Genomic DNA, 26,755 nt, shown 5'->3' with positions numbered 1-26,755 from the left:
GGCCAAAAATGACGGCCGTAGGTGGCGGCGCTCTCTCGGAAATCGCAGCACAGATCGCCAAAACCGGTCAAGAACAGACTTTTAGTAATATAGATATGCATAACAGCATGAATTATAATCTGATTTCCATACATGAATATACCAAGGTCATTCATGTGCTGCACCTGTTGATCAGGGCCTGGCTCTACTGTGGAATGTAATTAGGAATGTAATTTACCTAACCTTATTCATACCTAATCCAATTTAAAGCATAAATGTTGCATTCAAGTGTAAATTAAAAGACTCACTGCAGTATGCACCAGATTACACAATTTCAAGTGGAAAAATGCAAAAGCTCCCCATTGTAGTAGTAGGAGGGAACCCCCCCCCCCCTCCCCTCCCTCCCCCGCCGTCGTTATACTCCCTCGCAATTTCTCACACTCAACTCTCAACGTTGGCAGCTCTGTAGTTAATGAAACCAAGAGTATTTTTTCTCTCTCCCTTGTTTGAGGACTGGCGCATGAAGGGTTCATTATTAATCTTTAAAGTTGCTAAATACTTGACAAATAATCTGACGCAAGGCCAGTCTGCGTAGATAAAATATAGGACAGGCTCAGTCCTTCAAAACCGGGTATAAAACCAGACTTAATCCCACAACTCACAAACCACCAGAGCCCGAAGCAGTTGCCTGACAGGTTTGGAAGATGGAAACTGGAAGTTGGAGGACACGACTAATCGTTGCATTTGTAATTTTACAGTTGATTTATTCCAAGGTAGGCGAGATTAATATTGGTCTGATCTGGTCTATTGCAAAAGAAAAAAAGGGTGGAATATGCAGTCCCTGGGCCACGAAAATGGTCCATTCCTGAGAAATGCTGGCAACCCGAATTTTCGTAAATGGGAAGGGACAGAAACGGCGTGTGGGAGAGGATCAAGAAGCAGCCGTGACGGGACAGCGTGCTGGCCGCCAGCAGTGAGACTGTGCGGGGCTCCCGTCCCGGCTCGGTTCCCCACATTGTTGCGGCTCGGGCCGGGGGTGAGGAGAAGGAACGCGGAATTGCCCCTTTCCCACCCGGCAGATGACGCCAACAGCAGCCTGCAGACCAGTCCTCACACACACAGACCGAACAACGGAGTCAGGCTCCGACCGCACGGGCAAACCCCAAATCATTAGCCTCACAAAACTACCTGTGAAGCTTTTCTATTAGGAATTGTTTAAAAACTCATCGGAAATATTCGTAAAGTAAAAAAAATCATAAATTTGTTTGTTTTTTTAGAGATCCAGGGTGGCCAGTAATTATAAACACATATCTCTACTGCAGCCCCTCACCCACCCGTTATTTGCTTAATGAACTGACAAACGAAACGTGGTACTGGGGCAAAGCGATCAGGAAGGGTCCAGAACGGTTTTGAAGTAGTCAATTTCAATTGAAAGACTGTTGCAACGTGTTTCAACGTATAGCCACACAAGCAAACTGGAGGAACAGCACATAATATTCCACTTGGGCAGCTTACAACCAATAGTTTAAATGTTTAATTCTCCAACTTCAAATAATGCCCCCATCCCTCCTTTGCTTCCTGTCTGCCCCACACCCCACCAATTTCTCCCACCATCTGGGCCCAACTGACATGCATTTAATTTTGCAGATGAAAGTCAGAAGAGATGTGTAACCAATAGCAGTAACAATATAAAAGAGACATTACACAGAAACATAGAAAAAAGGTGTAGGTGTAGGCCATTCTGCCCCTCGAGCCAGCACTGCCATTCAATATGATCATGGCTGATCATCCAAAATCAGTACCCCATCCCTGCTTTCCCCCCATATCTCTTGATTCCGTTAGCCCTAAGAGCTATATCTAACTCTCTCTTGAATACATCCAGTGAATTGGCCTCCACTGCCTTCTGTGGCAAAGAATTCCACAGATTCACAACTCTCTGGGTGCAAAAGTTTTTTTGTCATCTCAGTCCGAAATGGCCTACCCTATTCTTACACTGTGACCCCTGGTTCTGGACTCCCCCAACATTGGGAACATTTTTCCTGCATCTAGCTTGTCCAATCCCTTAAGAATGTTATATGTTTCTATAAGATACCCTCTCATCCTTCTAAATTCAAGTGAATATAACCCCAGTCGAACCCTTCTTTCATCATATGTCAGTCCCGCCATCCCGGGAATTAACCTGGTGATCAGATGTTGCACTCCCTCAATAGCTCGAATGTCCTTCCTCAAATGAGGAGACCAAAACTGCACACAGTATTCCAGGTGTGGTCTCACAGGGCCCTGTACAACTGCAGTAGGACCTCCTTGCGCCTATACTCAAATCCTCTCACTATGACGGCCAACATGCCATTTGCTTTCTTCACTGTCTGCTATACCTGCAAATGTACTTTCTATGACTGATGTACAAGTACACCCAAGTCTTGTTGCACCTCCCCTTTTCTTAATCTGACAAAATTCAGATAATCTGCCTTCTTGTTCTTGCTACCAAAGTGGATAACCTCACATTTATCCACATTGTACTGCATTTGCCATGGATCTGCCCACTCACCCAACCTCAAAGTGGGGCTCAGTCAGTCCCGAGCAAGGCCTCCTGCTCCACGATGTTATACCGCAGAGCGACCGGAGATACGATCCGGAAAACAATGGCATCTCCGGCAAGGTAAGAGATTGAAAAAAGTTTCCCCGACCCCCTCCGACACTCACCACATAAAACAAACCAGAGAACATTAAAACAAACTTTTAAAACACACTAAAATTTAAAAAAAAAGACGAAAAGACAGACAGACTGTTGGGGAGGCTGCCATCGTCAGCGCCCCCCTGGTGGTACACTTGCAACATGGAACATATTATTGAGATGTATAAAATCATGAGGGTAATAGAAGGTGTAAATGCACAGTATTTTTCCCCAATAGTATCAATGGATTGATGGCCCATTGTGATTCTCATTAGGCAACTTCCACCACTACAAAAACAATTTACACAATTTATTCAGTGGGATTTGTCCCAATCTCATTTTATGGAGCGGTGTCACTAAGCTACGGCTGGTCATATTAACTTTTCTCTTACTACATGGAGGTTTGCTGAATATTTGTACTGCTCTAACACAAATCTTGGTATTTACAATTGAGAACATCTCTGATGCCATAAGATTGGAATATGTATTCTGGAATAATTCAATACTTATATTTAATCCAGAGCATTCAACTGCTAAAGTAAAGAAATATGTTTTTAATGTGGCTAATTTTCTGCACAATGTGAATCAGAAGGTCTTGGAAATAATAGATGCAAAATACCATGCTGCAATTTATGTGGATTTCCACACATGTAAATCCGACAATTGGAAAAGAAATGCACGTGAAATCAACCACAATTATCTAAAAGAATATAATGCAATTATAACAAATTAATTCCCCATGTGATTTTTGAATCATGGCCTATTGTATTCCAAGAAATGGTGACCACTCCTTCAGGATTTTATACAGTATGGATGAACTTTGAGAGTTTTATTTCTCCTTTATGCTTCTAAAATGTGCTTCTGTCACATTATTGAGTTTCCAGCTGGTTCCAAGCGGTCTGTTTACCTGTAATCTATAGATGTTGACTGCCATAATCCTCCATTATGATCGAAAGATACAAGGTTGTAAGGTGAACTTCCCTTGAGATCAATGGATGCATATTTCTTACTCTGTTACATTCTAACCAGAGAGCAGAGATAATGAACTAATTTACAGCCATCAATTATAAATTTGATCTGTTCATTTATTTGTATATTTTATTTATTTTTCATTTATTAATTATCTGGTGTGTCTTTTTATTTCAAGTTGGATTCAATGCCCATCCAGAATGAAGTTTCTCAGAAGTCCCCTCTTCCTCGACGTCTTTCCCGGAACACTCCCTTCTGGAGGATGGTCACTGGCAGTAAACCTGTTCAAGCCACCTGTCAGCATGACTATGAGTGTAGCACAAAAACTTGCAGGTAAAACCGGTGTGTGATCATTATTATGGGAACAAATTGTATTCTTATACATAATTTTCAGCATATTGTGTAACTGCTTTCAGACTATAAAATTATGCACATGGTGTGTAGATTAGCCATAAATATCTAAAACAACTTTCATGCAAGGCTTGACTGCAAATATGCAGATAACTCCTATCCCTTTGTTTAAAGGTTGATGGCTGCAGATGTGACACCATGAAAATTTTACGACACATTGATATTCTATGTTTTAATTAAGCCATTCTTTTCAACTACAATACAGCATGGAAACAAGCTCTTCGGCCAAACTCTATGCAGATCAAGATGCCCATTAAAGCTAGTCCCATTTGCTGCATTTGACCCATATCATCTCAATCTTTCCTATCCATATACCTGCCTAAATTTATTTTAAATACTCAGGCATCTCATTCCATATACGTCCCACCCTCTGTGTGAAAAGGTTGCAACTCAGGTTCCTATTAAATCTTTTCCCTCTCGTCTTAACTTATGCCGACACCACCTCTGGCCCGCACTGCCTCCCCGGCACCTTCCAGGCCGGTCCTACCGACCTTCTGCTGGGGTGCCGACGCCAGCCCATACCACCTCCCCGGCTGCTTCCAGACTGGACGTACCGCTGCCACTACCGGCCCACACAGCTCCCTCAGCCGCTTCCAGGCTGGGTCTACCGCTACCGCCAATCCTTACCTGCACTCCGGCCGCCCATGAGCGGCAACTAATGATTTCACCAATCCTCGCCCCTCCCTCGGCCACCAGCAGGCTCGGGCCCTCAATTCACCTGGACTCCAGGCCCAGTTCCAGACCGAGAATATGAAGAAGGGTGTCGACCCGAAACGTCACCTATCCATATTTTCCAGAGATGCTGCTGAGTTACTCCAGCACTTTGTGTCCTTTTGTGCTTTAACCAGTATCTGCAGTTGTTTGTTTATACTACGTAAACAATGATAATCCTTTACTCGGTTATAGCAGACAATTGGTAATAACGGTCACAAATTTCTTACCCCCCCCACGATGGTCCATTATAACAAGATTAGAAATATTATGTAGTTTACGGTATTGGCTGAATCATTTTGTTGGGATTATTTTGCTGAGCAGAAATATGTTGTCATTTGTGCTTGTAAAAAATGGCTGTCTTATGAGTTCAAATGTAACTTCAGGTGAGCCTATTCAGTCGCGAACATGGTGCTACCGGTAAAAAACGATTGGGTAGTCCCACTTTGGCGATTTTTTAGGCGACTGCTGACGACTAGAGTGTCGCCACATGGTCGCCGGGGTGTCGCCTGTATGGTCATGAGTAGTCTCCTCAGTCCCCCAAAGAGTCGTAGCGTCTTTCTGGTCACCGCTGGATTTTCAACATGTTGAAACATTTTAGGAGACAGTCGGCGACAGTGGGTTTGACGCCAATGAGCGTAGCTTGACTAGTCCTGACGTAGGTGCTGTCGTAGTTGTCGTCAGGTAACATAGGTTGTCGCCAGGTTAACATAGGTTGTCGCCAGGTGACGTAGGTTGTCGCCGATGTTGACTTCGTTTTTTTTTGTTAAAGTAGTGATTCTATTTCAAATATTATGTCAAAGGGGGGTCCAGTCGCTGGTTTTTCGGCGACCTGTTACGACTATGACAGTCGCCGGCAATCGCCTAAAAATAGCCTAAGTGGGACAGGCCCATGGGTTTCTTAGGAATTTTGGTAAAGAAAAACTAACTTTTATCACTATCTTTGTTTGAAAGGAAATGATGTTGGAATATAAGGAATTGCTGATGATCCTCTTCAATTGTAGGGAATCCAATAAGTGCTTCACACTCTCATGTATAATCCATGTTTCTCCATTTCACAGGGACAAACAGTGTACACATTCAAAATTTGTGTCTTGAAGAAATATTGTCCTTGTATTATCCATCAAGATGAAATGAATTAAGAAAATTAAATCAAGATCAAGAATGAAGCCATTTACGCAACTTTTTTCCTTCACATTTATGCTCTGCAAATAAAAGCTTTGCATCAAATAATTCTCGCCTGGACTTGCTACCAGAAATGCCACTGCAGTCTTTTCATGTTTGTACTTATCCAGCACAATATGGAAGAGCAACTTTACTACATTGAAGCATTTTGAAAACGTTCAGTGAAGTTTAAAACAACATGGAGCTCAATTATGGAAAGGAGTCATCACATAGAATGTCCTGGACCATATCCGAGAACCAGACGACATGGGTTTTAGGTGAGGGGGGAATAAATTAAAAAGTACCAGACGGGCAACTATTTTACACAAAGATGATAAGTATATGGAACGAGCTGCCAGAGGAGGCAGTTGAGGCAGGTACTATCACAACATTTAAGAAACATTTACAGGTACATGGAAAAGATAGGTTGCGAGGGATATCGGCCTTACGCAGGCAGGTGGGACTAGTGTAGTTGGGACATGTTGGTCGGGATCGGCAAGTTGGGCCAAAGGGACTGTTTCCACACTGATTGATTCTTTGACTCTATACAACCCTAGAAATTAATGAAAGTCCAGGACACCATCCCGAAAACAAGAGATAAGGCAAATTTAAAAGTCTGCTGAGAAATTGTGAGCTTCTAAGTGAGTATAGGTTAAAGCAATAGCTTTAAGTATTTTTTTATTCAGCATTAGTACCTTGTCATAGTTTTCAAAATTCAGTCATGCAAAAGAAATTTCACATTTTGTACTTTGATATTTTATGTTATATTGTAATCAAAAGCACTTATTTCAATAGTTAGGCACAAAATGCTGGAATAACTCAGCAGGACAGGCAGCATCTCTGGAGAGAAGGAATGGGTGACGTTTCAGGTCGAGACCCTTCTTCAGACTCTCAGAATGGTCTCGACTCGAAACGTCATCCAGTTACTGCTGAGTTACTCCGGCATTTTGCATCACCTTTGATTTAAACCAGCATCTGCAGTTCTTTCCTTCGCACTTATTTCAATACTTTGGCTTGTAAATAAAAATATTTCAATTGTACTCAACTGTAAAATCTCTCTACCACGTTTAATATTTTGTTTCCATAAAGAGTGTATTTTAGTTATGGAAGACTCCGTATTCCTCTTTTGTTCAACTAGATTTCCCCAATTTCATTGTTTTGAAATATTAAACAGAAATATTCCTTTTTAAGGTGCATAACTAATAAAACAATAATAACAAAAGGGAACTAATTAAATTAAATGATAATGTTATTTCTACCAGGCATTCCATTCCTCTTGGAGCCTAAACAATAAGCGAGTTTGGTATTCCGACTGCGCATGCCCTAGCTATAAAATCTCGGCAATGGTGGTGCTGCATTGTGTGCAGGCTTGCGTTTCGTCCCTGGTCGGGGTGCTCTTGTTGCTGCTGGGCCGTCCCCTCCCCGGTGTCCCGTCCCTGTCCAGGGTGGCCCTGGGCTGGCGGGGCGGCCCCGGACTTGCAGCCGCTGGCTCCAGCTCGGCTCTGCTGGGTTGGCCGGCAGCCCTACACCACACCACCCTCCTCAGTCTGACACCGAGATCCTGCTGAAGATGGGCAGCCGCCGGTTGGATGAAGTGGCAGCGGGTACCGAAGGGGCAGAGCGCAGCTCGGCCAGGCTGTAGGCGAATTGGCCCTAACTAGCCGCCGCTGGGCCGTCCCCGTCCACTCCCCGAGTGCCCCATCCGGGGGTGGCTGGGGATGTCCGGGGTGGCCCTGGGCTGGCGGGAGCTAGACGGGAGCGTGGTGGGGGCGCGCCGGCGGGACAGGCAGAGTCGAACTGAGGCCGGTGCCTCCCCTCCTCGCTGGTTGCGGGCCTGGGCCGACACTCCCGTCCACGGACCTTTGGATAGAAAACCCTCCTTCAGACTTCCTACACATTAGACTTTTGCGCCGCGGTTGAAATGGATGGGAGCGGGGATTTCCACGGGTGCAAGGAAGAAATGACCTAAAGTTTGCGTTGAGTGAACTGAGTGTTCTTAACGTCCTCGCCGTACACCGGCGTTTTGTGAGAGTGGTTGTATCCCAGCTTCAGTTCAACAAACGTTGGTCACATTATCCGGACAGGCGATGGGGGATCAGGAGCGGATGCTGTGGAATCCTAGTTGGCCGCCGCCGAGCAGCCGGGTCGAGGAGTCAACACCCAACCCGGGAGTAGAGATGTCAGTTCTTCCAGCAGTGAGCGGAGAGGCGCCAGCTACCGCAGGCTGCTCACCTGTCGGGTGCTAATTCCTCGATCCCGGGATCCAACCACTCTCACAAAACGCCGGTGTACGACGAGGACAGTAAGAACACTCAGTTCACTCAGCTCAATCTTTAGGTCATATGTTCCTTGTGCCCGCGGAAATCTTCAGCGCGGTCGAGACGAGGGGGTTCTGTAGTTGCATTCTCTCGATTGAGGACATTTTCTCGACTCTCATAGAAGCAACGAGTCATGGCTTTACCAGTGTTGTCTGTCTAACTGAAACCTCTTTCCCCCACCTCTCACCGTCTCTCCCTGTCTCCCACTCGCATCTGCCCCCTCTCTCTCGCTATTACTAGGTATGTTGCAAAGCCTACCTGAAGCGTCGGTGAAAATCTGCCGCTGAGGGTGTGCGCGATTTTGGCGCCGTTTAGAGGGGGGCGGGTTTAAAACGCGATTTTCTCTAGGCTGTTCAAATCGAAGATGTTCAGCCTAGTTAATTATTAACGAAAAATCGCTGGAAGACCCCGTCGCAAAAGCTATTATTAGTTTTAAAGGCCTCGTATAATAGTTATAGTAGTTTAAAAATCAATCTCTAAACCCGCGACCACCAGCAACCGCAGGGTCTCATAAAGCAAATAGCAGAAGGTAGGTTGTATATTTTTACATTAAAAAGGGCTTCTAAAGATCCCTTTATACAAAGTTTAATATTGCGAGTAGCTCATTTTGGGCCCATTATATCGCGCAGTATTTTCTCGGCATTTGGGGCACAAATCTACCGCAATGTGAACGTTCTAAACCAGCGCGTTCCACAGGGACCCACTAGAAAGCTGATTTAAATGGGCATTTATTTACAGCAATTGAGCACTAAATTCCTTCCATTTGGTCTATAAATTAATGTAAATGAGATTTAAAAATCATGTTTTATTGTGAATTATTTGTGAATATTATTTGGACATTTAGGCTATTTAAAAATGTTAATCATTTATTAAGAAATGGATAGATGTTTAGATCTAGTAATTGAAGTCTGAAATTAGCTACAATTAGGTAACTAACTAATTATATGCTTTAATTTCAGGTCATCCAAGTAAGATTATTTTATATTTGTTTCAGAATGCTTCAATCTATGATAACTGAAAATTTCATTCAGTTCTCTTAATTTTTAAGAAAGTTATGGGCTTTTGACTGTTCACGATCACAGCTTTTTTGTTATGTCCATAGAAAATCAATAGGGAACAAGATGCTCATTTCCGAGTATGAAAATGGCCATAACTTTTTAAATACTTGAGATATGAAAGTGAATTAGGTGTCAAATTAAACTTATTTTTATGCTTTATCTGATGGGATAAATTACAGACTTGATTTTTAAAATCTCAAAATTTTGTAACATTGCTACTATTACACCCCTGATCTCCCGACAACCAGGCACCCCGTTCGCTTTTAAAAATTCTCGAATGACCTTTAACAAATCCCATGATTCCTTGCGTTTTTTCGGAATACCGAACTGGCTTATTAATAAGGGCACTGGTGGCCACCATTATTCAGTTGGTTTACAAGCAATAATACACACTATTCTTCAGGGGAAGAGTATTGGAGACATAGCACACTGGTAGAGCTGCTCCCTCACAGTCCTAGAGTCAATAAGACAATAGACAATAGGTGCAGGAGTAGGCCATTCGGCCCTTCAAGCCAGCACCGCCATTCAATGTGATCATGGCTGATCATCCCCAATCAGTACCCCGTTCCTGCCTTCTCCCCCTATCCCCCGACTCCGCTATTTTAAAGAGCCCTATCCAGCTCTCTCTTGAGGCAGAGAATTCCACAGACTCACCACTCTCTGTGAGAAAAAGTGTTTCCTCGTCTCCGTTCTAAATGGCTTACTCCTTATTCTTAAACTGTGGCCCCTGGTTCTGGACTCCCCCAACATCGGGAACATGTTTCCTGCCTCGAGCGTGTCCAAATACTTAACAATCTTGGTTTGGTCAGTGGTTTGACCCTGACCCCAGGTGCTGTCCGTCTGCTCGTGTGTCCCTTCACACGCGCGCTGTCCGGCCCCGCGAGCGATGACCACCAAAGATGAAGCCCACGCGCCCAGCACGTGGCAGAGCGATGCCGGCACTGGGCATGCGCAGTAACGGCAGGCGCCGGGCCGGTGGTGCGCAGGCACAGTGGGCGCAGCGCCCCCTGGCGGTGGTTGGCAGGACCGATGGGCCGGGCGCCGACAGGGGCCGCCGGCTCCTCTCAACTCGGTGCCAGCGAAGTCAGCAACAGGTGGCCTCGGCAGTGGGGAGGGGGGGAGTGTCAGGCTGCTCGTCGCGGTGCAAGGGGATTGCCGTGAGGTTTACGGGAGGATCGTTGAGCCGGGCAGCGGCTGCTGAGCCCCATGATGAGGGGACGCAGTAACTCCGGGGTGCGGTTGGACTATTACGCCCGGCTAGTGAGCAACACCATCCTGTGCCATCAGGTGGGTAATTGCCGGCAAACCTACAGAGGAACAGTGTCTCCCATCAAGTAACCCGGGCTTGGTGACCAAGACTCGCACGTTAAACAGCCCGCGGCTCCTTGACACTCATTCGTGAAACTCATCCGCTGGCTTCGAGCCAGTTTCACAATGAAACGAGTTAACTTTGTCATTGCAGATGAATACAAACTGTTCTATTTAATGAGGTCAATGTGTTTTGACAGTTTATAACTCGTGCTCACCAGCCTGCAACCGCAGCAGTCTGAAGAAGGGGTTCGGCCCGAAAGGTCGCCTATGTCCTTCGCGCCATAGATGCTGCTGCACCCGCTGAGTTTCTCCAGCATTTTTGTGTACCGCAGCAGGTCTAACTGGCTAGCGTTGAATGTTTACCAGATGCTCGTTTACCTTGGCATTTACTTTTTCTCATACCTGGGTCTGGGTGAATGGATGTAGTTTTCCTCAAAAGATTGCTAACGTTCGCAAACCTGTACCAGTGACTGTTTAGAGTATGGGAAGTTTTGGAAGACACTGTAATCATTGTCTACCTTTTAGATATATAAAGGGTATAGTGAGACTGAAGCCGAGGTTGGCTGGCGTTCTATCGCATTCAGATCATTTCTATTTTATGTGTTACCAATTTAAAACGTTTTTTTTTTTAATAGTTCAGTCTCTGAATTAGAAATCACATATTCAGGCAGCATTCATGGAGAGATGATTAATGTTTTAGACTAATGACTTTTCACCAGAGCAAGAAAAGGTTAGAAATAGACATTTATTAAGTTATGAGGAAGGGGAAGGTTGGAAGGGAAACACTGTTTGCTCTAAGCAGGCGATAAAGAAAATAGAGTAATGTACATATGAAAAACATTTAAAATAAGACACAAAGTGCTGGCGTATCTGAGTCAGGCAGCATCTCCGGAGAACATGGATAAATAATGTTTCGGATCTGAATCCTTCTGATTTCTCTCTAAGAAAATTATTTGTATGAAGAACAATCCCGATCTGTTGAAATGTCACTTAACCATGTCCTTCAGAGATGCTGCCTAACCTGTTGAGTTACTCTGGTACTTTGTGTTTTGCAAAATAAAAAAATTGTTAGGATTTGAGTTACAAAACACAGAAATGAAACATGATGTTAAACTGCTCAGGAAGTTAGGCAGCATATGTGGAAAGAGAAACATAGAGTTAATGTTGCAGTTAGATGAGTTGGCAGCAGAACCAACTTCCTATTCCAATTCTCTTCTGTGTAACTTAAAACATGTTTCATTTCTAATCTTCCCTAATTTGGAAGCAATGTCATAAATCTAAAACACTAATTCAGTGTCGCTCAACAGCTTTTGCCTGACCTATGTGCTTTTTATATCATTTTCTGTTTTTATTTCAGAATTCCAATTTTTAATATCTGGATTGTTACTATAGCACTAAATTACTACATTTTTTGTGTGCACCACCCAGTAACTATCATGTAGAACTGAGTGGGTGATTGAAAAGTTGATCTGTTTTGGTCTGTTCAGCTGAGGGAAGAAAGGTGGAAAGAAATAATGATTATCCACCCTTCAAGTTGTGTCGGCTGATGTTAACTTATATGAATTCTAGCAGAGTTGGTGAGGGGCTTTGTTTTTATGTACATTCTAGAGGAAACCAGCTGATAAATTTGCCAGGTAATGCCTGGGAATTTTTCAGAGCTGAACGTGATGTTGCACTCACGCTTCGAGCACATTTATGCACCTATCACGGCTTGCTGGGGGAAGTAATAATTTAAACTCTTATTTAATCGATCATACCCCTTCCCTTGTGTACTCTGCCCTCATTCCAAACCACATCCATCGTTTGCTGAAGGCACTTGTAATCTGTAAAAATGTGGTTCTTTTTAAATTGTAGTAATATACTCATTGACTGTACAGGTGGGAAGTATGCACTTGTTTTTAGTTGTTGGTTGTGACCACTGGTTGAGAGCTGACCCTGCAGCAGTGATCAGTTACATGGTGAATTAAAATAGACTTAATTAGAGACATGTCGTAATATACATGACATGTCGTAATATCCTGACATTTCAAAAATTTCCGTTTGATAACCATGTGGGAAAACAATTCTGATTGGAAAATTTCTGCATACATCATCCCCTTTCAATAATGCTAAAGAAAAGAACAATTATAATTAGAAATGTCTTTAATTCAAAACTGCTTTTCAGTCATTTTACTTCTGATTCTCTTTTTAACTGTTGATGTTTCATAGCTATCATATCACTTTGTTTTTCTCTCATGTTAGATCTGCTCGTGTTCTCTTCCCTCCTTTATGATTGTTGTCCCAGAGTTGCACAGTTCACAAAATGATATTAGATGAAGGTTAAATATATACCATGAAGTTTAACCACTACTTTAAGTTCATGTTTTGTAGATTCCTTTTCCAAAGTAGTGTCAACAATTGAACCATTAAGCTGAATTCCATGTCAAATGTATACATGCTATTGGTATTTAATTGGAGTTAAGGTAGAAACGGAAAGCTCAAAATGAACCGTCCATATTATTAAAACAAGTTGGAAGATAGCACAAGAACTGTCCTTTCGGCCCACAATGTCTGTGCCGAACATGATGCCAAGACTTACTCTTAACAGCCTGCATATTATCCATATCCCTTCATTTCCTGCAAACCCAGATGCCTATCAAAAAGTTGCTTATATGAAATATGTGAGCAGATGAATTTAAAATGATTTACTTTTTCAGTGTTAAGAAATATATACATGTATTTTCACCATCCACATAGAGAACTTTCTGTCAAAGCATTTAAAAAAAAAGTCTCCTTGGTGAAAGATATGAAGGTGGAACAGACAATGATTTTCTGTGTTCTGTGATTTGTAGAATAATATCACCACTTCCAACCAACAAATGGGTGCATGTGAAAAGATATGCTTGGTTGTCTACCTGTCCATTTAGTTTTCATTTTCCTTTGTTCACCTTCCCCAACACGGTTCCATTTGTCAATCTTCCCCTCCCCATCTGTTCTACCTATCATCTACCAGCCTCTATCCCAAACTCCTCTCTGCACCCCTCATATTGCTATATACAGTCCATCTTTCTTCTTCTCTTTCAGTCCTTATGCACTCAACCAAAACTGTCAATACAGCCTTTGGTCCACAGATGCTGCTTAACCTGCTAAGTTCTTCCAGCATTCAGTTTTAGATGCCAGCATCTATAGTATAGTTTTTCTTTATACATCAGCAAATGTTCCTTCTCATCAGATGTCATGTTTCTGGGAATGACATAAACCTCAGATGAAAATCCCAATGCTAATGTGGGGAAAACAGGCAAATTCTACTCCATTTCCTCAAAATAAATTTGGATGACAAACATATTCAGTATCCAAGCATTCAGAATTTCAATGACTGTAACGTTCTGCATTCCACTTATCTTGCTGTGTTCAATTAAAAAATAAACTTATCCAACCTACTTTTAACCCGTATAACAAATTTGTAATTGGCAGAACTAATGTAAAGTGGCAGCAACCTTTCTGCATCTAACTCAGCTCTAAGCTTAAAACCTTTACTGTATTTTATGATCCTTGCAGGAGAAATACTTTATTTATTTAGACATGGTCTTCCATTAACATCCTTAAAGATTATACTATCCAGAGTGAAAAGATGCAGCTCTCTAAGTTAATCATAATGAGATGTTTTTGAGAAATTTTGAACAACATATCGTTGCATCAATTTTCAAGTGAATTATTGTGCGAACAACACTTGTGTAATTTTAAAGTTTGTTTTTTGAATGTATTATAGCTTAAGTTTTGTCCTGTAGCTTTTCCACACCACATATTCAACCAGAATAAGCGAGTTCGGTATTAAAAAAATGCAAAGAATTATGGGGTTTTTCAAAGGTCATTCGCGATAAAGAAAAAGTGAACCAAGCGCTGGCTATATAAACTGTGTATAAATTCTTATCTTTATTCATAATTCATGTGTAAAAATATATTTAATCTGAGGAACAGGGGTGCCAGGTAGCAGGAGAGTGGGTTGTAATAGCGAGAGAGAGAGGGGGCAGATGAAAGTTGGAGACGGGGAGAGACTGGACCGGCGGAGAGACATTCTCGGCAGCTGTGCCGCTGCGCACACAGACCTGTGCCTCAATCGCAGGCAGGATCGAACCCGGATCCCCGGCGCCGCAAGCTCTGTCGAACTGCCACTGGACCATCCCCGTCTGCTCCCGTAGATATAATAGATATATTCTACCAGAATACAGATTTTAGCAGTACAATTGTTATTGTATTAATTTCATTATGAAGACATTTTTCTATAACTTAGTGTGCAGGCATCCAATACTCAATAAATCTCCCTTTCAAACAATTCAATAGATCATTAAATAACCTTAGGTGACATACATTTGATTTTATCAAGCAACATCCTTCACACCATTTCATTGCAGTAAATACAAGGTAATTCTAGAGATGCGAAATGAAGTACATTTTTGAGAATGCATGGCTGGGTGCAAATAATTCTAGTAAATGTCACTGTAATTCTGCATTCTGCATTTTTATTTCTATTTAATTTAAATCCTCATTTTGAGTCAGTTCTGTTAAAAATAAAACATTCAATTAGGAAGTTAGAATATTGCCATAATCTGCTTATTTGTTGCAATTTTGGAATTCTATGCTATGCAAATAAATTTGTGGAAATTTGAGGGAAAGCATGTTTTCAAACCTATGCTATCAGGGGTGTCATTTGCTTTTGGTATATCACTGATTGCTCTCAAAAGAAAATACTCCAGCCCAGAATGGCAGCATTGGAGAGAGCATTATGGTTGGCCTCAATGTTTGGTTGAGAGGAGGAGAAAAGTTTATTTCAGATTTCCTTCCATTGATCAGTAACTTGTGACTCCAATTGGAAATTGAAACCATACATGTACGCTGGCTTATTGCCATGTTGTCCTCCCCAAGGAAATAAGATTGTGTTCCATATTGCATGCATGGTTTAGATAAGCTAATTGCTTGGACATTGAAGCAATATGCAAAGATGTGGGGCACAAGGATACAGTAAGATTAGAATATAAGTGTATATGGTTGTGTCACCTTACAGCAATGTCCGAGAGGCTACAAAAACCTACTACAACAACGTTTTCCTGAGCTATTATCATTGATCCCAGCACAACCGCACTTTGTCGACCTCAATTTCCTTCTCATTGAGTTGGCTGTAACTGTGTTAGATGTTTTGAAAAGTTGGTGTTATTTTTGAAATGAAGTTGGATTTACACCCATTTATCCCTTCTACATCCACTACTGGCTTATTCCACTTAAAACGCCAAGTTGTATCTCTGCCTCAGATAATCTGTTACCAAAACATTCATCTTTGATTTTGTTATTTCTATCCTTGACTATTCCAATGGTCTTCTGGGCATCTTTCATTCTGCATAAACTTGAGCTCATCCAAAACTCTGGTACTTGGATCTTAATATGTTTCATTCACCCATTACATTTTTGCTTGGTCCTTTATATCCAGTTTCACACTAGCAGTCACAAAATCTGTTTTCAAGTTTCTCCATGCTCTTGCACCTGTCCCCATCTCTATTGTATTTATCTAACCCAACAAGCTAGCTTTTTTTCCTTAGATTCTGGTTTTTGTGATTCTGATTTTAAGTTTTAAATGAACTAGAGTATTTATTTACAATCTCGGCAGCATGTAAATGTAAATCATTATTTTAGTGCCAGTTAAATCTTGGTTAATTTTACTTGAAAAAGCTGTTTGACCAGCGGGAAAGTTACTTCGGATGAATATAATAATTGTTTGATCATAAGAGGTGGCGATATGCGTAGGTGATGTTATAGAAACATAGAAACATAGAAATTAGGTGCAGGAGTAGGCCATTCGGCCCTTCGAGCCTGCACCGCCATTCAATATGATCATGGCTGATCATCCAACTCAGTATCCCGTACCTGCCTTCTCTCCATACCCTCTGATCCCCTTAGCCACAAGGGCCACATCTAACTCCCTCTTAAATATAGCCAATGAACTGGCCTCGACTACCCTCTGTGGCAGGGAGTTCCAGAGATTCACCACTCTGTGTGAAAAAAGTTCTTCTCATCTCGGTTTTAAAGGATTTCCCCCTTATCCTTAAGCTGTGACCCCTTGTCCTGGACTTCCCCAACATCGGGAGCAATCTTCCTGCATCTAGCCTGTCCAACCCCTTAAGAATTTTGTAAGTTTCTATAAGATCCCCTCTCAATCTCCTAAATTCTAGAGAGTATAAACCAAGTCTATCCAGTCTTTCTTCATAAGACAGTCCTGACATCCCAGGAATCAGTCTGGTGAACCTTCTCTGCACTCCCTCTATGGCAATAATGTCCTTCCTCAGATTTGGAGACCAAAACTGTACGCAATACTCCAGGTGTGGTCTCACCAAGACCCTGTACAACTGCAGTAGAACCTCCCTGCTCCTATACTCAAATCCTTTTGCTATGAAAGCTAACATACCATTTGCTTTCTTCACTGCCTGCTGCACCTGCATGCCCACTTTCAATGACTGGTGTACCATGACACCCAGGTCTCGCTGCATCTCCCCTTTTCCTAGTCGGCCACCATTTAGATAATAGGCTTTCCTGTTTTTGCCACCAAAATGGATAACCTCACATTTATCCACATTATACTGCATCTGCCAAACATTTGCCCACTCACCCAGCCTATCCAAGTCACCTTGCAGTCTCCTAGCATCCTCCTCACAGCTAACACTGCCCCCCAGCTTAGTGTCATCCGCAAACTTGGAGATATTGCCTTCAATTCCCTCATCCAGATCATTAATATATATTGTAAATAGCTGGGGTCCCAGCACTGAGCCTTGCGGTACCCCACTAGTCACTGCCTGCCATTGTGAAAAGGACCCGTTTACTCCTACTCTTTGCTTCCTGTTTGCCAGCCAGTTCTCTATCCACATCAATACTGAACCCCCAATGCCGTGTGCTTTAAGTTTGTAAACTAATCTCTTATGTGGGACCTTGTCGAAAGCCTTCTGGAAGTCCAGATACACCACATCCACTGTTTCTCCCCTATCCACGCTACTAGTTACATCCTCGAAAAATTCTATAAGATTCGTCAGACATGATTTACCTTTTGTAAATCCATGCTGACTTTGTCCAATGATTTCACCACTTTCCAAATGTGCTGCTATCCCATCTTTAATAACTGACTCTAGCAGTTTCCCCACTACTGATGTTAGACTAACTGGTCTGTAATTCCCCGTTTTCTCTCTCCCTCCCTTCTTAAAAAGTGGGGTTACGCTTGCTACCCGCCAATCCTCAGGAACTACTCCAGAATCTAAAGAGTTTTGAAAGATTATTACTAATGCATCCACTATTTCTGGAGCTACTTCCTTAAGTACTCTGGGATGCAGCCTATCTGGCCCTGGGGATTTATCGGCCTTTAATCCATTTAATTTACCCAACACCACTTCCCGGCTAACCTGGATTTCACTCAATTCCTCCAACTCCTTTGACCCGCGGTTCCCTGCTATTTCCGGCAGATTATTTATGTCTTCCGTAGTGAAGACGGAACCAAAGTAGTTATTCAATTGGTCCGCCATATCCTTGTTCCCCATGATCAACTCACCCGTTTCTGACTGCAAGGGACCTACATTTGTTTTAACTAATCTCTTTCTTTTCACATATCTATAAAAACTTTTGCAGTCAGTTTTTATGTTCCCTGCCAGTTTTCTTTCATAATCTATTTTTCCTTTCCTAATTAAGCCCTTTGTCCTCCTCTGCTGGTCTCTGAATTTCTCCCAGTCCTCCGGTATGCTGCTTTTTCTGGCTAATTTGTACGCATCATCCTTCGCTTTGATACTATCCCTGATTTCCCTTGTTATCCACGGTTGCACTACCTTCCCTGATTTATTCTTTTGCCAAACTGGGATGAACAATTTTTGTAGTTCATCCATGCAGTCTTTAAATGTCTTCCATTGCATATCCACCGTCAACCCTTTTAGAATTAATTGCCAGTCAATCTTGGCCAATTCACGTCTCATACCCTCAAAGTTACCTTTCTTTAAGTTCAGAACCATTGTTTCTGAATTAACAATGTCACTCTCCATTCTAATGAAGAACTCGACCATATTATGGTCACTCTTGCCCAAGGGGGCACGTACAACAAGACTGCTAACTAACCCTTCCTCATTACTCAATACCCAGTCTAAAATAGCCTGCTCTCTCGTTGGTTCCTCTACATGTTGATTTAGATAACTATCCCGCATACATTCCAAAAAATCCTCTTCCTCAGCACCCCTGCCAATTTGATTCACCCAATCTATATGTAGATTGAAGTCACCCATTATAACGGTTTTGCCTTTGTCGCACGCATTTCTAATTTCCTGTTTGATACCATCTCCAACTTCACTATGGGGTGCAGAGGAAGGAAATTGTGATTAAAGTTAACTGTATAAATTGCGAAGGCATTTTAAACACACTGGCCTTTCATGCACACCCTTTTGAACTGTGGCATTTAGTTGTCAAGAGGCAATATAGACTTAATGGTATGTTTCCAAAATGTACCGAGCACGGTTAGGAACAGAATCGTGTGGATGAACATGCATAACCAGTGCACTCCCCCCTCTGCTCTGCCTTCAGTAGAGATCACTCTCTCTGTCTTCTTCTTCGAGTCCGTTGCAATCTCAGATGTCGTTCTGCCAGTATCTGACGCAGGTCACAGCTGGTCGGGTCGGTTCAGCCAGGTCCTGGGGGCTGCACTGGGGGGCGTCGTCACACTCCAGTAGGTGGGACATTGTCTGTACTGCTCCACAGCTGCATGTGTCTTCTGCCTGGTAGTTCCATGCTTTCATAAGTGCTTTGCACCTCCCCTGCTCCACTCGTAATCTGTTGAGGGTCTTCCAGGTTAGTCATGGGAGGTCGTGCCTGCTGGCGAGGCATTCAGTCGGAGTGATTCCTCTCTCCATCCAGTCATGGGCTCGTGTGTTGAGCTGGTTCCATTCATCTTTCCAGATGTTGGTCCTTGCTGTTTCTTTGGTTGTCTGGAGAGGTGGGACTGTCTGCAAGAAACTGGCTCTGGATTTCAGTCGGGGTGGAGGTGCTGTGTGTCCGTGCAGGGGGTGCCTGGTATCGATCTCCTGTGCTCTCCGCTCGTCTTGGGCGACGATGGATTGTCTGATATGGGGGGGGGGGCAATACCAGCTAGGGCGTAGAGGCACGGGACTGGCGTTGTCTTTATGCATCCTGTGAAAATGCGGCAGGTGTCGTTGAGGGCTGTGTCAACCAGTTTGGTGTGGTGGGAGCGGCTCCAGCTTGAGCACGCGTATTCAGCTGTGGAGAAGCACAGGGCTAGGGCAGTTACACGGATGGTTGGTGGATCAGCGCCCCACTTTGAGTTTACCAGTTTGCGCAGGATGTTGTTGCGAGTGTTGACCTTGGCTTTTGTGTTCTGAAGGTGGGTTTTGAAAGAGTGCCCTATCGAGTGTGACTCCGAGGTACACGGGTGGAAGTGGTTGGAGAGTTTGTGGCCATCCCATGAGACGCTCAGTTGTTTTCCTGCATCTCGATTTTTAAGATGGAAGCTGCATAGTTGGGTTTTTGATGGGTGACTGTTTAGTTTGCTCCCTCTCTTGCTCCCTCTCAACCCCCCAGCCCCCTCATCCCCGGCACTTTCCGCTGCAACCGCGGGAGGTGCAATACCTGTCCATACACTGCCGTTGCCTCCATATAGGGAACCAGACAGCCCTTCCAGTTGAAATAGAGGCTTACATGCGCATCCTCCAACTTTTTGTCTACTGCATTCAGCACTCTCAATGTATCTTCTCTACATTGGTGGGACCAAGTATAAACAAGACGAACATTTTTATGAATACTTGTGCTCTATCTGCCAGGGCTAGCTGGAGTACCTGGTTGCTTGCCACTTCAATTACTCTTCTCAATCCCATATTAACCTGGATGTTCTCAGACTCCTTCTCTACTGGATGAGGACCATATGACAACTGGAAGATCAACACCTCCAATTCCAAGGACAGCCTATAACCTGAACATTGAATTCTCCAATTTCAAGCAATGCCTCTCTCTATCTTTCTCATCTACCCAGCTTCCTCCTCCCCTCGTGCACACCTTATTTCACCCTCCCCTGTCTTACAGATTCGTTCCCCTTTTCCACCTCTCTCCTTACTCACCCCTTTCTACTCTGGGTACCCCATTTCAGGTTTATTCGTCACATACGCATATGAGATGTGCAGTGAAATGAACAGTGGCAATGCTTGCAGATTGTGCAAAAAAAAACCGACTAAACAGAATGGAACAGAATATCATATTCACATATTACATATTTGTGGAGAAAAAAAAAGGAAAAAAACAGCAATTTAAAAAAGACACCACACAACAGTAAATTGGTACAGTAAAGTTAGTCCCTGGTGAGATAGGTTTACAGTCCTACTGGCCTGTGGGAAGAAACTCCTCATCCTCTCCATTTTCACAGCATGGCAACGGAGGCGTTTGCCTGGCCGTAGCAGCTGGAACAGTCTGTTGCTGGGGTGGAAGGAATCCCCCATGATCTTGTTGGCTCTAGATTTTCACCTTCTGATGTATAGTTCCTGCAGGGGGGGCGAGTGTAGTTCCCATAGTGCGTTCGGCCGAACGCACTATTCTCTGCGGAGCCTTCTTGTCCTGGGCAGAGCAGTTCCCAAACCAAATTGTGATGTTTCCAGACAAGTTGCTTTCCACAGCCGCTGAGTAGAAGCACTGGAGGATCCTCAGAGACACTCTGAATTTCCTCAATTGCCTGAAGTACTCACCAGTGCGGCAGCGTGTGATGTCCATGTCAGATCCTCTGAGATGTGGACTCCCAGGTATTTAAAGCAGCTCACCCTAGCCACAGTAGCCACATTTCCCTGCCCGCCACCCCTACCTCCTTCTCCTGTATTCCTTTCTTCCCTTACAATACAATAGACCTGGTGTTTGATCCACAATATTTCCTTTTATCCTTTTTTCCCCCCATCAAATGTTTCACACATCCACTGAAGAACGACACTAATGTCTTTTGTGAAGATGGATTCAAAATATTAACTAAGAACCTAACCAACCCTCTCTATCTCCACACATAGGTTACACTTTTGTCCCTAAAAAGGTTTTGCTCTTTGCTAGTTATCATAATATTATCATAATCATCATAATAATACTTTATTAGCTAAGTGTGTTTTGCAATAAACAAGGAATTTCATTTGCCATAGTCATACCAATTAAAAGCAACAGAACACACAAAATACATTTTAACATCCACCACAGTGACTCCTCCGCATTCCTCACTGTGAAAAAAGGTTCAATCTCTTCCCGCAGTCGGGGGCCTCGAGCCTTCCGTTGACGGGACGATCTTGACTCCCGTAGCAGGCGGCATTTGGGCCCTTCACGTTGGGGCGATCAAGCTACTGCATCTGGGGTATCTCAGCTCCTTCACGCCGAGCTGGTCGAACCTTCTGCGTCGTTGGAGCTCCCGACATCTGCGGTCTCTACCCGAGACTGCGAGCTCCTTGATGTTACCGTCCACAGGACGCAGTTGGAGCGTCGATCCCAGGCAAGGGATTGGCTCCGATGGTAAGTCCCCGTTCCCGCGGTGGGGCTCAAAGTCAGTCCCGAGCAAGGCCTCCAGCTCCACGATGTTAGACTGCAGAGCGACCGGAGATACGACCTGGAAAACAATCGCATCTCCGGCAAGGTAAAAGATTGAAAACAAGTTTCCCCTGAACCCCTCCCCCACCCACCACATAAAACAAACCAGAGAACATTAAAACAAACTTTTAAAACATTAAAAATAACAACAACAAAAGACGAAAAGACAGACAGACTGTTGGCGCAGCTACCATTGTCAGCGCCCCCTTGGCGCTATTAATACCTTTCTCTACATGTTGTTATTAAATGCTTGGATTTTTCTTTAATCTTATTTGCCAGTACTTTTTCTTACCCTGTCATTAATTTCTACTTTCACTTAATTCCATTCCAGTACTTTGTGTCCTCTTTGTTAATTGATATGGCACTATGTATTTGTTGCTTAAAACTTATTCATAATCTTCTCTCCTTTCATGTAGAATTCTGTAACTGGATTACTGCCTGCCGCTGCTGATCAGCAGAATGCTTGGGTGCGTGATAACGTGTACAGCATCCTGGCTGTCTGGGGTTTGGGAATGGCCTATCGTAAAAACGCAGATCGTGACGAGGATAAAGCAAAAGCTTATGAGCTCGAGCAGGTAAGTAGCGGCACATAGCATTTCTGGCAGTTCTTTTCACAAAAGGGAGAAAATACTTTTCACAAAACATAAATTTGTTTCCTTTGCCCTTGCTTTTACTGGTAATATCAAGAGTCTAAGATTAATAATGACCAGATAATAAAACTATTATTCAAGTACAAGATTAAGAAACCATTATTTTTACACCTTCGATTGGAATCTATCCTCTGTTTATTATTGCAACTCAATCCTGATTCACTGATGTAGGTTTGCGATCTCTTACATGTTGGCTACTCTTGAATGTGATCTGGTTATTCTGAAAATTTCCTTGCATTAATATTCCAAAATTCAGTCATTTTTCCCAGTAATATATAACTATTCAGGCTTTATTAATTCTTGTCAGATGTCCAATGAATATTGTGGAAAGAAGGAACAATGCTGCATGGGATTTCATCATACAAAGATTTAAAAATATTCATTGTTAGAAAGGTAGTATTCAGTGGCTCTTCTAGAACAATACTGAAGAAACCATGATAAAACTGCACGTTGATATTAAGATGCTACAATTGCAAATTTCTGGGATAGTAATAGTGCTACAAAAATCAGCCACGATTCCTGTTGTTGAATATCAAGTCTGCGAAAATTGAGGCCCCATTCTGCTTCAGTATATATGAATAATTTGTTCCGGGTCCACATGAATAATGGTCACTTGAAAGAAGATTCTCAAAAACATTCAAACATCCATAATGGGAAATTATTGGAAAAAGCTTAGAGAAGAAGATTATATATTAATACCAGTAATGCACAAACTTCATACTCCTCACCCCACCCTACTGTGCCAACATTTAGCTTTGCTCCAATGGGACTTGTTTACATAAAACCCTCCACTTTTACACCACCTAGGATTGATAATGTTGAGAAAAGCAGGCTTTGGTTAGTTAAACATTTCTGAAAAGCTTCTGAAAATTAGCTATGTGGTTAGATATTCTTGTTTAATTCATCTAAAAATGTTTGCTGTGTGAGTGAAACACTTTATTGGACCGACTGAGCGATTGTAACTTAATCTCTGAACAGTTTGAAAATGTCATGTGAAAGCTGAGGTTGGTGCAGCAGTGCCAGAAAAGAGCTGCTAAGGGTCATGGCTTGGTAGGAATTGCTGACTGCATATTAACATGCTCTGGTTTTAATTTCATATTCCAGAGTGTGGTGAAACTGATGCGTGGATTGCTGCACTGTATGATGAAACAGGTACAAGATCGTTCCAGGTTTCATATCATATCCTGTGCCTGTAAAGTGATTAGTCCCATTTAGCATTTTGAATTATTCCAAAGCACTTGATCTTGCAGTGTATTTGAACTAAAAAAAAATAGCAAATATCAAGTTTTTCATCTGACAAACATATTTTGAATATTTTATCCTAGTTTGCATCCTTTAAAAATATTTTACTAAGTTTTTATGTCTTCTCTTTAAAATCAAAGTTGGTAAAATTTAACACTGAATCTCGATTTGTTAATCCTTTATTCTCAATTTGGACAAATACTTTGGAGTGACTGGAGGTATGAAATATTATATCCCAGTGAAGTGATTACCAGTCTTAACCACTATAACATTTTTTTACTTACTGCTGAAAAGATTCTGTGATTCTCTTGAGGATACAGAAGCCTTTTGGTGTCTTACCCAAGATGTCTTTCATCTTGGATAAGATTATGCAGAAGATGTGCAGACCTTTTGGCTTTGGGAAATGTCACATCTTGTTGGTCCTTGGTGTTTGCGTGCACTTTTCCTACGAGTCACTGGATGGTCTGAATTGTTCTTCCCACCTAAAACTTGTGGAACAGGAAGCTAATTCCGTGAGTTTAGTTGCTGTATATTGTGATCTGTCTTGAGGCATTTCACTGCATTTGAACAATTGGTTGTCAATGCAAGCTATTAGATCAATGGGTACATCAGTCGGATAAATAAAGTGAAATTACTATATGCAGGCTTCCCTGGGTAACAAATAAGGTTTGTATTTGACATGGGAACCATACCTTGGTAACCAATTTATATTAAATGACATAATAAACACAAGAATGATAGGAATTGCTACAAGTGGGGAGAGAGGAAACTAGTTTTGCTGCTCATACGAACAAACGTATATGCGTACATTGGACTTTGGAGTTGAGTAATAATATTATGGGAGTTTGTTTATATGTAGAGGAGTCTGTAAGTTAGGTGTTCATAACCCCATGAATGGCCTGTAAAATGTTGATCAGTAGGAAGGTGTCAGCATAGCATATTGTGTGTATTACTATATTTTGCCATTGCTAATATTACAACTTTTATACACATAGATGATTAAAGTTGAAAATTTTAAGAAGTCCTTAAGCACAAAGGATGCACTTCATGCAAAATATGATAATGCAACATGTGACACAGTGGTTGATGATGATAAATGGGGTCACCTGCAGATAGATGCCACCTCCCTTTATCTGCTTTATCTTGCACAAATGACTGCATCAGGTATGGGCATGCCACTTGACGGTTTATAATTAATGATGATTGTAATTCACCAGTACTGATATTTGTATTCACCAGTAATTTGTGGAATTAATTTTTGATATCATAATTGCATGCAATTAACATAGGAACTTGGGAAATGTCACATTTTGTTGGTCCTTGGTGTTTGTGTGCACTTTTCCTGGGAGCCACTGGATGGTCTGAATTGTTCTTCCCTCCTAAAACTTGTGGAACAGGAACAGGAAATTAACATAGGAAGTTAATTGCATTCAATTAACATAGCAATGAGATTTAATTTGGACATTCTTGCATTTCATTTTATTTAGATGATTGTTTACTTTGATTCGTAATTGTGAGTAATACTCCTTTATCATCAAACCTTTCCCGATTAAGTACCAATTAATACTTTTAAAGGGGTTATGTTCCCTCGCTGAACAGGCCACAAACATACAGTAGTTATAGCATTTGCAAGACTGTTTTTCATTCAAAATGTCAAGAAATTGTCATTTCCAGCGCTCGTTTTTCAGTCAATACTCTAGCTACCATATGTGATTGAAAGTGTATGTTCTTTTTTGACTGGATATGTGCAGCTTGCTATATTATGTAAAATCAAACCAGGATCTCGTTAGAACTCATTCAAGAGTGAAGTCCCTTTGCAAATATCAATGAGAGGTCTTTTAACCACAAACTAGAGTAGCTCATTATTACCTTCCACCAGACTCTCCCCTCTCTCTCTCTCTCTGTGCACTCCTAGATTATAACTGTTCTATCCAATCATTCTCCATGAATCCTGCAGCCACTAATTTCAACAGCTCTGGACCTCCGTCCCTGCATTTGTTTCCCCTTCTCTTAAACCTTTGGCCAACTTCCTAACACTAGTGGAAACAGGAATTGCAGATGCTAGTTTTGTGCTGGAATAACTCAGCAGGTCAGGCATCATCTCTGGAGAATATGGACAGGTGATGTTTCGGGTAGGGACCCTTCTTCAATCTGAAGAAAACAGGCTCTTGCGCCCACCAATTCCATGCCGACCGTTGATCATCACTAGTTCTATGTTATCCCACCTTCTCATCAACTCCCTGCATATAATGAGCAATTTACAGAGGCTCAATTAATCTACAAACTTGCACATCATTGGGATGTGGGTGGAAACCGGATCATCTGGAGGAAACCCACATGGTCATAGGAAGAATATGCAAACTTTACACAAACAGCACCCAGGATTGAACCCCACTCTCTGGCACTGACAGACAGCAGATCTACCAGCTGTGCTACTGTGTCACCCTGTGTAGTGTTAGACATCCTGTTTTACTGAACGTTTTGGTTATCAGGCAACTGAATTATTCTACCACAACTAGAGAGCTGTACTGAACTAGCTACCATGTTTGTGACCCTCGGACTTTCTTTGATTGGACTTTACTGGCTTTACCTTTCACTAAAAGTTATTCCCTTATCATGTATCCATTCAATGTAAATGGCTCGATTGTAATCAAGTATTGT

The 26,755-nt window shown here is 42.4% G+C and overlaps 2 protein-coding genes across 6 annotated transcripts in view; both read left to right on the top strand.

Annotated features, from left to right (window-relative positions):
• The first annotated feature begins 541 nt into the window (after positions 1-541).
• Positions 542-6,659, top strand: leap2 (liver enriched antimicrobial peptide 2). Its single transcript, XM_033030433.1, has 3 exons — positions 542-752; positions 3,801-3,955; positions 5,806-6,659. The coding sequence occupies exons 1-3, from the start codon at positions 684-686 to the stop codon at positions 5,840-5,842; spliced, it is 261 nt and encodes an 86-aa protein (XP_032886324.1). The 5' UTR covers positions 542-683; the 3' UTR covers positions 5,843-6,659.
• A 3,609-nt stretch (positions 6,660-10,268) lies between these two features.
• phka1 (phosphorylase kinase regulatory subunit alpha 1) overlaps positions 10,269-26,755 on the top strand; it is a 121,118-nt gene continuing 104,631 nt past the window's right edge. For 4 of the 5 annotated variants that reach the window (XM_033030432.1, XM_033030430.1, XM_033030429.1 and 1 more), the window contains exons 1-4: positions 10,306-10,571; positions 22,619-22,777; positions 23,957-24,004; positions 25,090-25,258. In XM_033030432.1, the coding sequence (XP_032886323.1) occupies positions 10,491-10,571; positions 22,619-22,777; positions 23,957-24,004; positions 25,090-25,258 (457 nt within the window). In that variant the 5' untranslated portion in view covers positions 10,306-10,490. Of the gene's footprint in view, positions 10,572-22,618; positions 22,778-23,956; positions 24,005-25,089; positions 25,259-26,755 lie in introns of all 5 variants that reach the window. The other variant, XM_033030431.1, reaches the window with a different exon arrangement.

The sequence above is a fragment of the Amblyraja radiata genome, chromosome 12, assembly GCF_010909765.2.
Source record: "Amblyraja radiata isolate CabotCenter1 chromosome 12, sAmbRad1.1.pri, whole genome shotgun sequence".
In the NCBI taxonomy this organism is placed as follows: domain Eukaryota; kingdom Metazoa; phylum Chordata; class Chondrichthyes; order Rajiformes; family Rajidae; genus Amblyraja; species Amblyraja radiata.
Note: the sequence above shows the minus strand (reverse complement) of the source record. Positions and strands in the feature narration are given on the sequence as shown.

Excerpts from the sequence above, each read along its gene's own strand:
- leap2 (XM_033030433.1), top strand. The coding sequence starts at position 684 with ATGGAAACTGGAAGTTGGAGGACACGACTAATCGTTGCATTTGTAATT. Across the intron at positions 753-3,800 it reads TACAGTTGATTTATTCCAAG|TTGGATTCAATGCCCATCCA; the intron begins GTAGGCGAGATT and ends TTTTATTTCAAG. Across the intron at positions 3,956-5,805 it reads TGTAGCACAAAAACTTGCAG|GGACAAACAGTGTACACATT; the intron begins GTAAAACCGGTG and ends TCCATTTCACAG.